We start from the raw sequence: 16,032 nt of genomic DNA on the forward strand, positions 1-16,032 counted from the left end.
ATTCCGTTGCCTCCACAGAAGTGGAGGTCCACGTCAGTACAGCCCCATCAAATGTTGCAAAATAATTGCTACATGTACAATGCTACATAATCTAGCCACAAAAAAAGAAACAGCAGTGGAACTAACTGACTCTGAGGAAGAGGGCGAGGACAATCCCCAGCCAGAGCCCTGCGCAGCTAGTGTTGCAGTAGAACAGGATGGGAGACACAGACGGGCTGAGATAACGTGCAACTATTTCTGAGTGAGTAACGAGATAGAGCCAGTTACTGTATTTGAGTAATGGTGTTTAATCAGCACACCACCAGGATCTAAACCAGTGTCCATGCAGACATGGGTTACATCACCCATTAAATGAGTCCCAAATGACAGCAGGACCTATTTTTTGCGCCCACGCGCTGCATGTCCACGTTCACTGGCCACACTGTCTGTGCTGCCGCTATGTTCCTGCGCAGAGCTGTGGCGTTAGCTGCTCCTGGCCTCGGTGGGAGAGGACGTAATGCTAGCACGGCTGGTAGCCTCCTCACTACCCCCCCCCCCCACTTCCATAGTGGCCGCCTTCACATTCTGCAGCAGTTCCAGTGCAGAGGTCATTGACACCATGCCACTGTCCACGTCCCTGCTACAATGCGCCATTTCCTCCTGCATGGCAATGGACCTTCCACACATTAGGGAGGTAGCAGTGGCCAGCCAGTTCACTGCCTTGGTATAGGCCTAGAGTGTCTGCCTCTCCCTGCGCCTACAAAGACGGTCCTGCTCCAACTGGCTGCAGAGCTTGTCCACAGACATCGCAATGTCTCTCATGCCCTCAGACATGTTGTCGCCCATTGAACTGATGCCTTTTTCAATTCTGTACATGTGTTTGTATTGTGAGCCACCTCTCTATGCAATGATCGCATCTTTCTCCATTGCAGGCGCTGGACCTTTAGCATGTTGCCTTCCAGTCCAGCAAAAACACTTTCACCATGTTCCGAGCCTTGAGGACTGGCTGGCCTTGCCCTGCGGTGTCTTGATGATATGTGGGCGCGCTCTGATGGAGTCCCAGCCCTCAAAATGTTGCCCTCCCCATGGACTGGAGACTGTTGGCCCCCTGTAACCTCCTCCTCTGGCTCCTCCATCTGCAGGAGGGTGGCCACGGCATGCCTCCCGCCTGATTGTGGTGGTGGTGGTGGTGTTGGTGATTGTGGCACTGGGGATTGAGTTTGAGGAGATGGCGGCGTTCTCTGGTGCTGTGGTGATGTTGGGGAAGGAGAAGTTGTTGGTGGTGGTGAGGAGGTTGTGTGCCCTGCAGGCAAACTCTCTTCCTCCTGTTGCCTCCCATCTGGCCTGGCTGCCTTTGGTCTGCTCCCCTCTGCAGCACTGCGAGATGGCTCGTCTGTAATGTACATATTCTCACTTCTCTGGCTGCATTTGCATTGCATTAAACATCATGCTTGCAGATCACACTGACTGTCCTCAGCTTGCTAATTTCTTTCACATGCTATTGGGCTTGCTAGGCTGATTGTCCAATACATCTGCTCCCTAGGACTACATCTCCCACAATGCTTAGCAGGTAATGAGTAAGACATGTAGTGGAGTGGGAGCCCCTATGCTTCTATGGGGATTGGGGTTGGGGAGGGGGTAGCACAGCTTGCAGGGCATGCATCTTACCTTGTTTCCTGGCAGCTCTGGCAGAGCTGTCTGCGTCTCCCACGCCACTCACACTCTCCGGCTGGAGGGTGGACTCTACCATCAGTTCCAGTGATGTTGGTGCAGGTGCTGTGTTCTTCCCTCCACCAGTTTTGCAGGCCTGCCTCGGCCTCTCAGCCATCCTTGCCTTCGCCGTCTTCCTGAGGTCGTACCACCTTTTTTTGATGTCCTCTATGGTACGGTTTGTGACCCAATTGCATTAATTTTACTCTGAATCCCAGTCCAGATCTGTCTCTTCTGAGACTCAGGCACATGGAGGGACTGCTTTCCAAAAAGCTTGTCATGGTCCTGGCTCACATCTTGTATTAGTACCTTCAGCTCCTTCTCGCTGAACTTCAGCTTCCTTTTCCATTCTGATCCCTCCTTGTCTCTCTCCTGGCTTGCCATTTCCAAGGTTTTTTCTTGGGATTTGTGGATGTGTTGCTCTGTTGCTCCTGGATCGTCAGCTCACCTGCCTGCTTCACAGTCAGCTCCAGTGCAGCTGCCTGGGTGTGGCCACTTCCTGTTTGGGAGGTAATTGGGAGGCACAGGATTGGCTGATTCATCAGAAACTGAATTTTTGAATTACCGAATCGGTATTTACCGATTCGGTAATGGATTCGGTAATGCCGAATCGGTATTGGTGTTTCGGAAATTTTTTTTTTACCGATTGATTCCGAATCGGTATATATTTACAGATTCTGTATTTTTTACCGATTTTTACCGATTGCTTCCGAATCAGTATATTTTTACAGATTCTGTATTTTTTACCGATTTCTACCGAATCGGATATACCGATTCCTTAATACCGAATCGGTAAAATTCGGTATCAAGGAATAGGTATTTCACAATTACCTACATATGGCCCTAAATATAATTACAAATTAAATATTATTTTATGATAGTTTAATAAACTATTTTGATTTAATTTACATTTTGCAAATAAAAGTAATTAGATTCATTTGAATTAATATTATACATAAATGTAATTTTTAATACATAATAGGCATATACAAACATTTTAATTTCATTGTGACCATTTTAAATCCACCTTTAAAAAATAATTTAAATTTAGTCTATTAAAATTAAATAAATATTGAATTCAAAATTAATTTAATATTGTGAAGATACTTGTAAATTTTAACATGTAGACACAATTTTCCACCACCTGACCACTGAATAGATTAGCTCTACCCCATCTTCACTAAAGTTATTGGCCTTGATTCACAAAGGCAAACTTACACTTTTATGTGAGTTTATTCTTTTTTATGTATTCACCAACTGATATTTAACAATAATTTTACAACTGCAGAGACTACGTAATTGGGGTGGGGAATACTGAGAAAGAGTACATTTACACAAAAGTGTAAGTTTACCTTTGTGAATCAGACCCATTGCAAGACAATGACAACAAAAATTAAAGGTAAGCTATATCCATGAAACATGCACCAGTAAATAGATTACCTTATAAAAGACAATCAGGATATATTTTACATCATTATGAATTGTAGAAGCTGCAGTGCTACGACTTTTGGAGTAAGTTCGGTCAGGCTGCTGTACCAATAAGCAAAATTGGACTGAAGAAAAATGTGGTGGAGGAGCAGCTGCTTTAGTGAGGGTCTCATCTTCCCATTTTTGTAACCCTTAATCAAAGGAGTGGGAAACCTTTAACTGACATGCACCCTCAACTTGACCCTTTCCCTTTTCGTAAGATGTCTCTCTGCCTTAAGTCTATAGGGTATTGCCTGCTGACCCCTTTTAACTTGGTTAGCGTTCATGATTTCAACAGCACAACTAATGACTATGGGTGATTTTTATGCCTGGTTGGGATGCCCAGACTGCAGCACCTACTGCAAATTCCTCGAGCGGTTCACTTCTTTGTATTTATCCCAATGGACTGCTAGTCTAACTCGTCTTAAAGGATTCAATCTTCTTTGGGCGTTGAGTTCCTACTAACCACACTGAAATCTATGCTACTGAGATGAACGGATGTTTTTCTTATTCGCTTTCTCGTACCCTATACGCGTCTACTCCAGGTACCAAAAGAGAACTAGCTTATGCCTATGTGTGGTCTTAATCAGTGATTGATGACTTTAAGATTCTACTGTCACATACTGCACTTTCTTTTGAAGGCTTCACTGCAGATCTATACTAATCTTACACAAGTTAAATCACACAAGCCACCTTTTTTGCGCCTAATGTTATGGAAAAGCTTATGTATAAGCACAAGAAAGTAGGAGCTTGGTTTAATGGTCAATTGTCAAAAGCCAAAACAAAAGTCCATAAAGCTGAGCACCACTGGCAGCGAACCTACGATGATAAATCTAGACAAGAATTAACAAAAACAATGAAGGAATATACATCATTAATCAAGAGCCTTAAATAGGTAATTTATTCCTCCAAGAAAGCAAAGTCCTCAAAGCTTATTTTTTAGGATAAAATAAACATTTTAAGATAAGACATTGGAAGAGGGATCTTTCCATAGACTGCCTAACAGAGCACCAGTCTACTAACAGTCGTTTGTCCTTCGATCCTTTCACAATACACAGGAGTTTCAAAGGCTTCAAATACATGTAAGTCAGGTCACCCTCTGATGTTTGCCCGAACACTTTGGTTTTACTCTGCATATCTACTAGCTGCACCAAAGTATATTAAAGCACAGATTGGCAGCAGTAGTTTTTTGATTTTAGCACCCAAATATTGGAACCTACTACCTGGGAATTTGAGATCTATCTCTTCAGTAAACATCTCTAGTAAATTCTTGAAATTCTGCTTTCCCCAAAAACATACTAACTCCTCTGGATATTTATCTTACGGATCTGCACTTGAGTGAAGATTATAAATGTTATTAACCTAACATAACCTCTATTTAATCTAACAAATTTGCCCTCAAATGTACTCTGAAGATGTATATTTGTGGACTGACGCATACATAATTTACTATTGACTTTTGCAGGTTAACACACATGTGATGCTATTGTTTGGTTTTGATACCTGTGAACCCTTACCCACAGAGAACCTTCATAATTATACACATTTTTAATATTTTTGATAATAGTGCTGAACTGGCTGCAAAGATCCTGTAAACATTTAAAATACAATTGTTTTGTTGTATCAGATGCATGTTGGGGTAGAACGTGAAGTGGTAAAGGACACTCTGCTGCTGGGGTATACACATTATATTAAGCAATTGTAGAATTTAAGCACAGTCCGACACATTGATTTGCTCAGAATCTCATGAAACACATCACACAATTAGAACCCAAGTTTCCAGGTTCTAAGGTCAACAGCTCAATCACTATCCCGCATCCCATCTTGGTTTATCGCAAGAAGAAATGGTATGCTTTTCTTAACTCACTTCGTCTTTGGGCTTCCCAGGGTAGCGTCCCAGAGAGTATAGGATACCCAGATTGAAGGGGGCCTCCTTATCACCCAAGTCGTCTGCCTTGTGCCAGAATTCCGCTGCGCGTGCTTCATCCTTCTCATACCTCTCGTAATACCAGCCCAAGCTGTTAATGGCTGGTACAAAGTTCTAGAACAAGAAACACAATTGAGTTGAAAAAGGATTTGGCAACGCTAATGTGGACAAAAGTCAACTATCGCGAGGGACCATGTTATAAAATCCCTCCCTGATCTCAGATGAAGATCCTATTTTTCATGCATTTTAGCTATGTGAGCACTTAAACTGATGTACAGATTGGAAGTAACGGAAAACTCTCCAACTAATTTGTGAATCTCCTCCATTTTAGGAATAAGGGACGGAGTAAATTCTGCCAGCGGATTCCCCACCGTATTGATCACTTCTGCTAGAAAACACATTTTTTGTTAGCACCAGAATCTAAAACAGGCTTAGAAAAGGATTTATTCAAGAACTAATGAGTGATAAGAAAAGATATTCCACTCGCAATAACTAAGTCCAAGGTGACACACATTACAAGTTAAAATGATGAATTTATAATAAGCGCATAATAAATCAGCTTTCAGCCAAGATAAAACTACTATGTGCTGAGCCTAGAGTTCCACTAATGGGTATGGCAAAGGAAAGTTACACAGAGACATCACATGTATTGGTAGATTAAAAATAACAAAAAATATGCAAAGATTTCATATGTATTTGATTTAGTTTCATTTATCTTGAACCTATATTGAATTTATTTTAGTTTGAAATATTGCGAGTCAACCATTTACTTAATTATGCAAGACATTTTACCATTGAAAAATGTATAATTTTTCTTTCACATGTTAAAATAAATAAGGCTACCCTGCATTATGTACAGAGATGTGTTCAATTTGAATATGCCAGAAGAAAGTGGTAATATACTATTGTTTGAAATTAACACATCTTGCCTATCTTCAGTCCAGTTGACCACAGCATTTACAAGAGTGTGTAGTAGTAATCCTGAACTACTCCTTCACATATTCATAAATGCCGTTCATATGGGTATGGGCATATGTCCTCATTTACATCTGTTCTATCTTTCACGTGTAGCTTACTCTGCCGAGAGCGCATGGAACCTTTGGTGTAAATGTCAGATTGGCAAGAGGCAGTGGCTAGCCAATGGAGAATGCTTACTACCAAGTGTAAGGATGAAAAGGAAAATTAAGGAGAGTCATAGGGATGGATGCGAAAATATAAAAACACACCCGACACAGATAAGCCGGTTGCAATTTACCAAAGTCACACCCACATCTAAGTCGGCACTACTATAGCGCAAACATGCTCAAATCTGCTGCGGCCAGGCTTTGAAGTCACTAATGTATTTTGGATTTTACATGTCCCCATATGTTAATTTAGGGTTTGGGGACACGTATTTCTACCATTAGACGTAAATCTCTGCCCAGAGTTGCTGAATTGCATGTAGGGGAAGATGTATACCCAGGTGTGAGGATAGGTCTACGTATAGAGAGATTTCCTCCTGAAATGGGCCTGTTGATTTTAAACTGTAACCCATTTTAAATCTGACCTAAAGTAACTTAACACTTATTCCAAAGCTTTTTAATGAAGAACAACAACACATCAATTAAAGCATAGGAAGGGCATTTGGGTCAGTCGTTTCCAACCATTGTTCCGGCGGATGGGGATTCAAATTTTGGATCTGACCACATGACAGCATGCATAAGGAGAAGCAGTGAGTCAATGTCCTTTAGCTGCGCTTCATTGGCAGTGCCATTCATATTTTAAATCAGTCCATAGCACAGCAATTCAGTAACTGTAGAGTCAGTCATCTTGAGTGATGGCATATCACCTCTGTGCCTCAGTTCATGAGCATCGAGAGGCAAAGGAGCCGGCTTCCACCCAGCACCAAGGACACTACAATCCAGCCCTCCAGAGAGCTGGAGCATGGAGGATGACTGAAATATCAACCGTTGTGTGTGGTGTGTGGAGCGTGGTGCATGGTGCTCGGTGCCATAGCTCCGCTGAATGACCCTCCAGCACATTACTCCACCTGGACTGTCTTTGAGTCAGTGTCTACTGGTGGTAGCAGCTGGTGGGATATTTTAGGACTTCTTTCCTGCTTCTGTTCACCAGGTTGTTCTCTGATAGACTTCTCCTGTGAGAGGTCTTAGAGCAGCCTGTGCGGTGGTCCTGCAGCACCAGGCACTCTGTCCTTCAAGTAATCCATGGGTCTACTGAATGCCTTTCTGCCCATTCCCCTTCTCCCCAGGGCGCTACCAAAGATTTAGTAGAAGAGGGTGTTAGTAAGCTCTGCTCTGGCCCGGGATGATGTAGATTGGAACTCTATTGCAATTAGCAGAACAGATGTGTATATGTTTTCCTCTGTCTCCACTGCCAATCAGGTATCTACAGTAGTCTCACAATGCACTTACTCGAAATTCCGGAGTCATTTTGAAAAGTGGTTTCTTGGATAAATTTAGCCTCTACTTCTTGTGACAATTTTACGATACTGGAATTTTTAGAAGATGGCTTTCAAAAGGGGCTTTTCCTTTCTACTCTATCTCCCAGTAGCAGCCATTCTGGGGTTGTGAGAGCCTTTGACTGATTTTTGCAAACTGTCCCCTTTTGTAAACTGATTGCTAAAGAGTTTTAGGTTTAAAAGACCTGTTCAGGCTTCGGTAGTTCCCACTGGGATTTACACACGGTTTTAAAATGTTTGCAAGTGTATCGCTTTAACACCTTGCGTGCTCATAATGAGCTGAGCTTGTCACGAGCATCGCGGCGCCCCGCGCGGCCCCCCTCCCCTCCCCCACACCACGGGGGAATTCGCCCAGCGGTAAAGGGGTTAAAACTTTGTATTTCAAAACACAAAGGGGGTCCCAGGGAATATTTAACGACCTACCAATGCTACAACTCTGACAATAACTTATATACCAACCTAAGAGTAGCAAGGGGTGTGAGAAGTTGGCCCGATATGCAACGTTCGCTATTCTAGCGACCGCTATGTATCGTTCCAACGACCCTTATGGTGTTTGGTTGTAAGTCAACCTATAGACCAGCTATCCTAGTAGCGTGGATACGAGCAGTCTAAGGCTAAAGACTCGAGAGGGCGCGTTAAGCCAACTGTTTACCACACATGTACCCCTTGAACACCCAGTGAAAGGACACCACACAAGTGTTATGAAAATAAACAGTATATTTATTAAGAATCACAACAGCCCTGTACTCTTTATGAGGACAGGGTACTAAGCACAAACCAAATCTCTTTAGCAAATACTTCAAGTGCACAATTAAAACAAGTGTCCTAGGACACGGAACGATTAAGGTCTCGGGCGGACCCGATAAGGCAAGTCGGAAGCGAGGGACTCAGGACCCTAGAGTAAGGAGGCTATGCAGGCACCGAAATGCCGAGTTACCTAGCCACGAGGGCTGCGGCTGCACAAGTCTTACAGGCGTCGGGGTCTTCGCTGACGAGCCAGGAGCCGGAAGAAAAGGAGTTGCTGGCCGGCGACCAGTGCTGAATAGTTCGTAGAGATCCAAGCCTGGATCGGAGATTGATGAAACCTGAAAGCAGAGGGGACCAAGTTCGTACTACTAGCCAGTAGTCAGAAGGTACCAGGAAGGCACCGGTTGGCCGTCACCTCGACCAGGTGAGTGGGCGACGCTAGGCTCTGCAGTCTCACGGACCAGGAGGCGTTGTCGGCGACCACGGTGGAGGTGCGAGCTGTCCCACGAAGGATGATGCTGTCGGCGTCGCTGGGCCCAGGATGGGGCAACAAGCCTTGGCAGATCTCAGGGCCACGTGGTGGGCCTAAGACGGCGTCTTGAGTGGACCAGGAGGGTCCGGGGTGCTTCTCGCAAAGATGGAAGCAAGGGCCAGTCTGGAGCAACCAGACCAGCAGTGATGATTCTCGGATGTCGTCACAGAAGGGCACAAGCCAGCGGCTAGTGACCAGACAACGTGCTGAGCAGCGAGCAGAAGGGCCCCACGCAGATCGTGGAGATGCTGGGAGACTGCACTTCGGTGCTGGAGCGGCTCAGGGTCGGGGCTTCTCGGACCCCAGAGCACTCACCAGAGAGTTACCTCGATGGTCGTGCTGGTTTTAAGAGCGTGCAGGTTCTGATGATGGCCGGTCCCTCGAGGTCTCGTCGCACCCACAGATCACAGCTGAGCTGATGATGTGGGTAGAGGTCAGAGGTGCCAGGGAAGCCGGTTCTCGTCGAGCTGGGCCGTCGGATTCCTTGAGGAAGGACTTACAGCAAACCGCAGAGTTCTTAGTTGGTGCCCGCTGATGCAGGGTGACTACTCCTTAGTCACAAGGGAGAAATCTTGAGAAGAGTCTTGAATGTCCTTTCGTAGAAAGTAGTTCTTGAATCAAAGATGATCTGATTTGGAAGGGTCCCCGCTCCGGTCTTTATTCTAAAGAAAGGGGTGGGTACATGACTAGGTCCTGCCCTAAGGGTGGGACCAGGAAGGGGGGTAGTTACACCCCTCTCCCCTGCCGGACTTTCCCCAGGCCAGGGCTGTCGCCCCTGGAACTGGTTCTAACCGGCAGATGCGTAGTGAGCACCGGGGTGCCACTCCGCAGTCACCTTCTCGCCAAAGCCCTACCTACCCAGAATACACAAACCCTGTCTGGGACGGTGCGAACACCGCCCTCGACAGGAAACCCTTTGTCCAAGTGCTCCTCGCTGGAAGGACTCCCAGCAGCAGGAGGTCAGACTCGTGTCTGTGGTGGCAGCATCCATTTTGTGGAGCTGAGGCTTCAGTTAACTTTAACCGGGGTTCACAGTTACGTACATGTCGTGTCCCTCTAGAAGGGTGGAATGCTAACCTCGTCGCCAGCATTGGTGAGAGGGCAGCACCCCGATTCGTATGACACCTTACTCGACATGCCTGGGTAACGCGACACCGGAGTTACCGATATGGTACGCGTTACCATGGAACAGCTATTGGGTCTTGATTCCGCAAGCTGCAACCGGGCTCGGCTCGGGCCTGAACCTAGCTCACACGAGCCCACGCACTCTGCCTTCAGGATCGTTAAGGCCTGCCATAGGAGTGACTGATAGGAACTCGGGTGTCCATTGTATGGTTAGATATAGAGCTACTATACCTAAAGCGAAGGGTGGTTACACGTCTTCGCCCCAGCTGTCGTGCAGCCAGTTGTGTCAAATTTAGGAGGCCAGCCAGGGGTGGCATAATACATGCTGCAGCCCCTGGCGGCCCTGGGTACACCTATGCCCTGAGTTACAGGGTCTGATAAGGTGGCCCAGTACCAATTGGAAATGTACCTAAGGTACATGGAATCCATTTTAAAGAGAGAGCAGTAGGCCTGGGGTCCTGATTGGCAGGGTCCCAGGTCGACTATGTCCAAAACCAGCTAAAACACAGGGCAAAAAGTTGGGGGCAACCATAGTCAGGATGTACCTTCCTACAAGGGGTCACAGAAACTAAAGTGTGTGTGCCTTCTCCGCTAAAGAAAGGTGTTGTAATCAAATCAACTCGCAAAATCTGTCAGAGGGTCTCTCCAAATGTTCAAAGAGTTCCCATCAGACTTCCACCCTGTACCGCCCTACATCATTTGGGAACCTTCAAAGTGCATCTGGGAGATTGAGCACCCAGTGCAAGATTTGGCCAGACTCAACCAAATCACTCACATCAGTCCCAAACAGTTTGTGCTCAATAGTAGGTATCAGGAGGTAGTTGAAAAGCAGTGCTCATTAATGTAAACCAAAAAATGTGTAAGGTGTAGTGGCTAAAATTGAGTAAGAGGAGGAAAATATGTTTAATGGATACCTCCCTTTTCTCAATATTAAAGACAGTGCAAAAGGTAGTCTCAACAAATAACTACACAGATGAAAAAAATGGTTGACATGTTTCTGCAGACTTTCACTGGGCCCATGGGTCACCTCGCTGCTTCATCAGGACCTATTTATGCTACTGCTAAGTGTGATGATGTGAATCAAATCATAAGTAAAAGTGACAATCAAAGTAAATATCACCTGAAAATTCTCCTAATCTGTAGGAGAATGTCGCCCCCCCTCACCTGGCCACAGCTCAGGTAACACGGAGCACCACTCTGTCCGTCGGTACTCCAGACGTCCTTCTGGACGTGACTCTCCTGACCTGCTGCAGAAGAGGTCGCTCCCACCACGCTCCCAAGGCTTGCTGGCTTTGAGAATATAAAGCGCCTGATTGCTGCCTGCTGACCTGCGGTATCGTAGCGCCTAGAGGCTTAATCCCAGCGCGACCTTCCCCCGCATTACTGGCGCAGACTGCACTGTTCGCTCCCATCTTATCGTGTGTAATTGTTGCATTGTGATTTTTAACATATCGGTATTGCGCTGTTAAGGCTGCGCATTGGTGGCTGAAGAGCATTGTAGTCTTGTACCCAATTGTGCCTCTGTTTACCCCCAGGCTCACCCAGTTTCATCTTTCCCCTTCCTGCAGCCATTTTGTTGTTTGTTGTGCCTACTTGGCCGTAGCTCCACCCCGCGCCCGCCTCCCAGCTGACCCTGCCTCGCCCCTCCCCCTCCACTATCCATACATGACAGATGCATTTGCGCGCAGCGTTCACGCGCAGCGGTCGCGCCGAAGGTGCGCCAAAGGTAAGCCCGTCTAAGACCGTCCGCGCCTGGACCCCGCCCAGCGCCAGTTCCCCTGGTCCACGCCGCACCCAGCCCACTAGATTCACATATGATGCAGCAACCCTCCTCGCCCTCAACCCCGGACGCACACCACAATGCTGCGAAGCCACCCCAGGACGTACCCACGGCCCATTCGCCTGCCTCACCTGCAAGTTCAACTGCTTCAGGACCCTCACCAAATCCACTTCCTCCAAACACAGCTCCGACTCTAATCACCTGAAGTGCATCCTACTTAACACCCACTCGGTCCACAGACACGCAACTGAACTCTGGGACCTACTCGACACTGCATCACCGGACATCGCCTTCCTTACAGAAACATGGATGAACACATCATCAGCACCCGACATCGCCATAGCCATACCGGACGCTTACAAGATTATCCGAAAAGACCGCACCGTCCAAACAGGAGGAGGCATCGCCATTGTCCATAAGAACACCATCAAAATCACGACCAGCTCCGATGATAATCTTGCAACCGCCGAACATCTCCACTTTCAGATCCACACCGACCCTAGGACCACACTCAGAGGCACCCTCATCTACAGGCCTCCAGGAACCCGCACCCTATTCAGCGATGACATCACTGACTTCATCAGCCCACATGCCCTCGCCTCCGAGAACTACATTCTTTTAGGAGACCTCAACTACCACCTTGAAAACAAACACGATAGCAACACCTCCACCCTTCTGGACAACCTGGCCAATCTCGGACTCAAACAACTTGTTGACACCCCACCCATGTAGCCGGTCACACGCTCGACCCTATCTTCACCTCCAGCAAGCACATTTCCTTCGATCGCACCACAGCTCTCCATTGGACGGACCACAGCTGTGTTCACTTCAGCTACAAAACCACCTTGACCCACAACCGCCCACAACCTATTCCTCGGAGAAACTGGAACAGAATCACCTCCGACCAACTCCTCACTTCACTCAACCAAAACCCTCCCACCCTCTCATTGGACCAAACCAAGCGGCCACCAATCTCAAGCAATGGATCACCCACAGTGCTGACGAATTAGCACCCCTGAAAAAGCACCAGATCAAATCGGCCAGCAAAAAGGCTCCCTGGTTCAATGAAGACCTTAAAAAATCCAAGAAGCTATGCCACACCCTGGAGAAAACATGGAGAAAAAACCCAACCATCGACAACATGGCCACCCTCAAGGCAGCCACCCACAAACACCACCAACTGATTCGCTCCGCCAAGAAATCAGCATTCAAGGATCGTCTCGACAACAACACCCACAACAGCAAAGAACTCTTCAACATCGTCAAAGAATTCACTAACACCACCGCAGCATCTGACAACATCACTCCCTCCCAAGACCTCTGCGATGCGTTATCCTCCTTCTTCTACAACAAAATTGCCGACATCCACAACAGCTTCGAGAACACTCCCAGCGATCAACCCTCCCCACCCCCCTCAGATCCTACTCCGCCAACTAACAACCTTAGCGCCTGGAACCCAATCACCACTGAAGACACCATCCGCCTAATGAACTCAATCCACTCTGGCTCGCCAACCAACCCCTGCCCCCACCACATCTTCAACAAAGCTGACTCCATCATCGCACCCCATCTCCGTGATGTCATCAACTGCTCGTTCAACTCCGCCACCTTCCCAGAAAGCTGGAAACATGCCGAACTCAGCGCCCTCTTGAAGAAACCCACAGCAGACCCCTCTGAACTTAAAAACTACCGACCCATATCCCTCCTCCCTTTCCCCGCCAAAGTCATTGAGAAAGCCGTCAACAGCCAGCTCACCGCCTTCCTTGAATCCAACAACTCCCTCGATCCATCTCAATCCGGATTTCGAGCCAAACACAGCACCGAAACCGCCCTCATTGCAGCGACAGACGACATCCGAACACTACTGGATAACGGAGAGACAGCGGCCCTCATTCTACTCGACCTCTCCGCCTCTTTCGACACAGTCTGCCACAGCCCCCTTATACAACGCCTCAGCAACATCGGCATACAAGGAAAAGCCCTGGACTGGATCATCTCGTTCCTCGCCGGGAGAACTCAAAGAGTCCGACTTCCCCCATTCAATTCAGAGGCCACTGAAGTCATCTGTGGAGTACCACAAGGATCATCACTCAGTCCCACCCTCTTCAACGTTTACATGAGCCCACTCGCATCCATCGCGCCAACACAACCTCAACATCATCTCTTACGCCGACGACACCCAATTAATCCTTTCCCTCACCAAAGACCCTAACACCGCCAAAACCAATCTTCACGAAGGCATGAAAGAAGTTGCCGAATGGATGAAACAGATCCGCCTAAAACTCAACTCGGACAAAACGGAAGTGCTCATCCTAGGATCTTCCCCCTCTGCCTGGGACGACTCTTGGTGGCCTTCCGCTCTGGGCACAGCACCCACACCCACAGACCATGCACGTAACCTTGGCTTCATCCTTGACTCCTCTCTCTCGATGTCCAGACAAGTCAACGCAGTCTCATCCTCCTGCTTCAACGTACTTCGCATTCTCAAAAAGATCTTCCGCTGGATCCCCCTCGAGACAAGAAAGACTGTCACCCACGCACTGGTCACGAGTCGACTGGATTATGGTAACACACTATACGCCGGAATCACAGCAAAATTACAGAAAAAACTCCAACGCATCCAAAACGCATCAGCGAGACTCATATTGGACATCCCTCGCCAAGATCACATCACCGGACACCTAAAAGACCTCCACTGGCTTCCCGTCAACAAAAGAATCACGTTCCGTCTTCTCACCCACGCACACAAGGCCCTCTACAATCTAGGACCCGAATGCCTCAACACTCGACTGTCCTTCTACAAACCCACCCGCCAACTAAGATCGTCCAATAAAGCCCTCGCCGCAGTCCCGCGCATCCGAAGATCCACCATGGGTGGCAGGTCCTTCTCCTTCCTGGCTGCCAAGACCTGGAACTCACTCCCCACTCACCTTCGTCTTACCCAAAACCACATCTCCTTCAGAAAAGAACTTAAAACCTGGCTATTCGACAGATAATAAACCCCTTCCCCAAGCGCCTTGAGACCCTCCGGGTGAGTAGTGCGCTATATAAATGCCCGAACTTGAACTTGAACTTGTTCACCCTTAAAGTTAATCTTCAAGGTTAGCTATTACCTCAGCCAGGAGGGCCTTGAATATGGTGGCAAGCTAGTGTTAAACTGATTGTTTATAATGAAAAGTTATGATAAAGGCAGTAGATCTACCATATTGATTATGAAAAGCATACGTTAAAGACAGTATGCTTTTAAGGGTGGATTGTTTGTTACTCTGTATTAAAGCCGACAGATAGGCATTTTGTTACATGACATATCACAGATCAACTTTGAAGATAATGATTTTCGTGTTGCCCCCACCCCCCTTGACAAATCTTAGGGGTCGAAAATTTCCACTGTAATAATTCTGGTTAGAATCTCTACAGAAGGCCTGACAGGCTTAGAGGCCAGCCAGGGTTATGCAATAAAAAATGATTAAATAATACATCCATCCCTATACATAAATATATATGCAATATGCATATAGATATATAGAGGGCCTTTAGGTCAGTTCTGTTAAACCTCTGCTCTGTGTGAGTGTCATTCATACATGTTTCCATCCAAGCAAGAGTACTTCGTAGGGTAATGGTCAGTTCACATCAGTCACTTGCTGTCTTGCCCTGTGAATGTAGACAGTTTCCGATCACATGTGCATAGCCAGCTGTGAATGAATGGCTGGTTGGCCAGTCCTTTAGTTTCCAAGAGCTAGATGTACCACCATTTGCTTTTGCGACTCGCAATTTATGAAAATTGCGAGTCGCAAAAACAAATGTACAACAGTGTCAGAGACACTGGTTGCGATTCCAAATGGGGTCGCAAATTCGAAGCTCGTGAATATTAATGAGCCACTCGCAATTTGCGACCCCATTGGGAATGGCTGGCCCTCCCAGGGATGGTGGCCTGCCCAGCAGACCTCCATGTCTGGGACTGCTTTTCAATAAAGCAGTTATTTTTTTTAAATGCATCCCGTTTTCCTTAAAGGCAAACAGGGTGCATTTAAAAAATAAAAAGGAAACGTTTTTGTCCCCTGGGGACCCCTTCCCTTTTTCGACTCCATTGCCACCCTCTTGAAGAGGGTGGTAAATTGCGAGTGTTTTGCGACCGCAATTGAGGTTGCAAAACATTCATACATTGCTTGCGCATTGCTATTAGGAAGGGAACGCCCCTTCCTAATGGCGAGCGGAAAAATACTATTTTGCAAGTCGCAATTTTTTGCGAGTCGCAAAATAGTGATTGTACATTGGCGATGTAGGCTTTTGCATGCGCAAACGGGTTG

General features: G+C 46.9%; 1 protein-coding gene across 1 annotated transcript in view; it reads right to left on the reverse strand.

The window, feature by feature from the left end:
* LOC147693543 (protein sel-1 homolog 3-like) overlaps positions 1–16,032 on the reverse strand; it is a 413,447-nt gene that overhangs the window by 63,416 nt on the left and 333,999 nt on the right. Inside the window, exon 16 of the mRNA XM_086933234.1 lies at positions 5,024–5,197. Within this exon, the coding sequence (XP_086789360.1) occupies positions 5,024–5,197 (174 nt within the window). The remainder of the gene's footprint in view (positions 1–5,023; positions 5,198–16,032) is intronic.

Source organism: Lissotriton vulgaris, chromosome 8 (genome assembly GCF_964263255.1).
Source record: "Lissotriton vulgaris chromosome 8, aLisVul1.2, whole genome shotgun sequence".
In the NCBI taxonomy this organism is placed as follows: Eukaryota; Metazoa; Chordata; class Amphibia; order Caudata; family Salamandridae; genus Lissotriton; species Lissotriton vulgaris.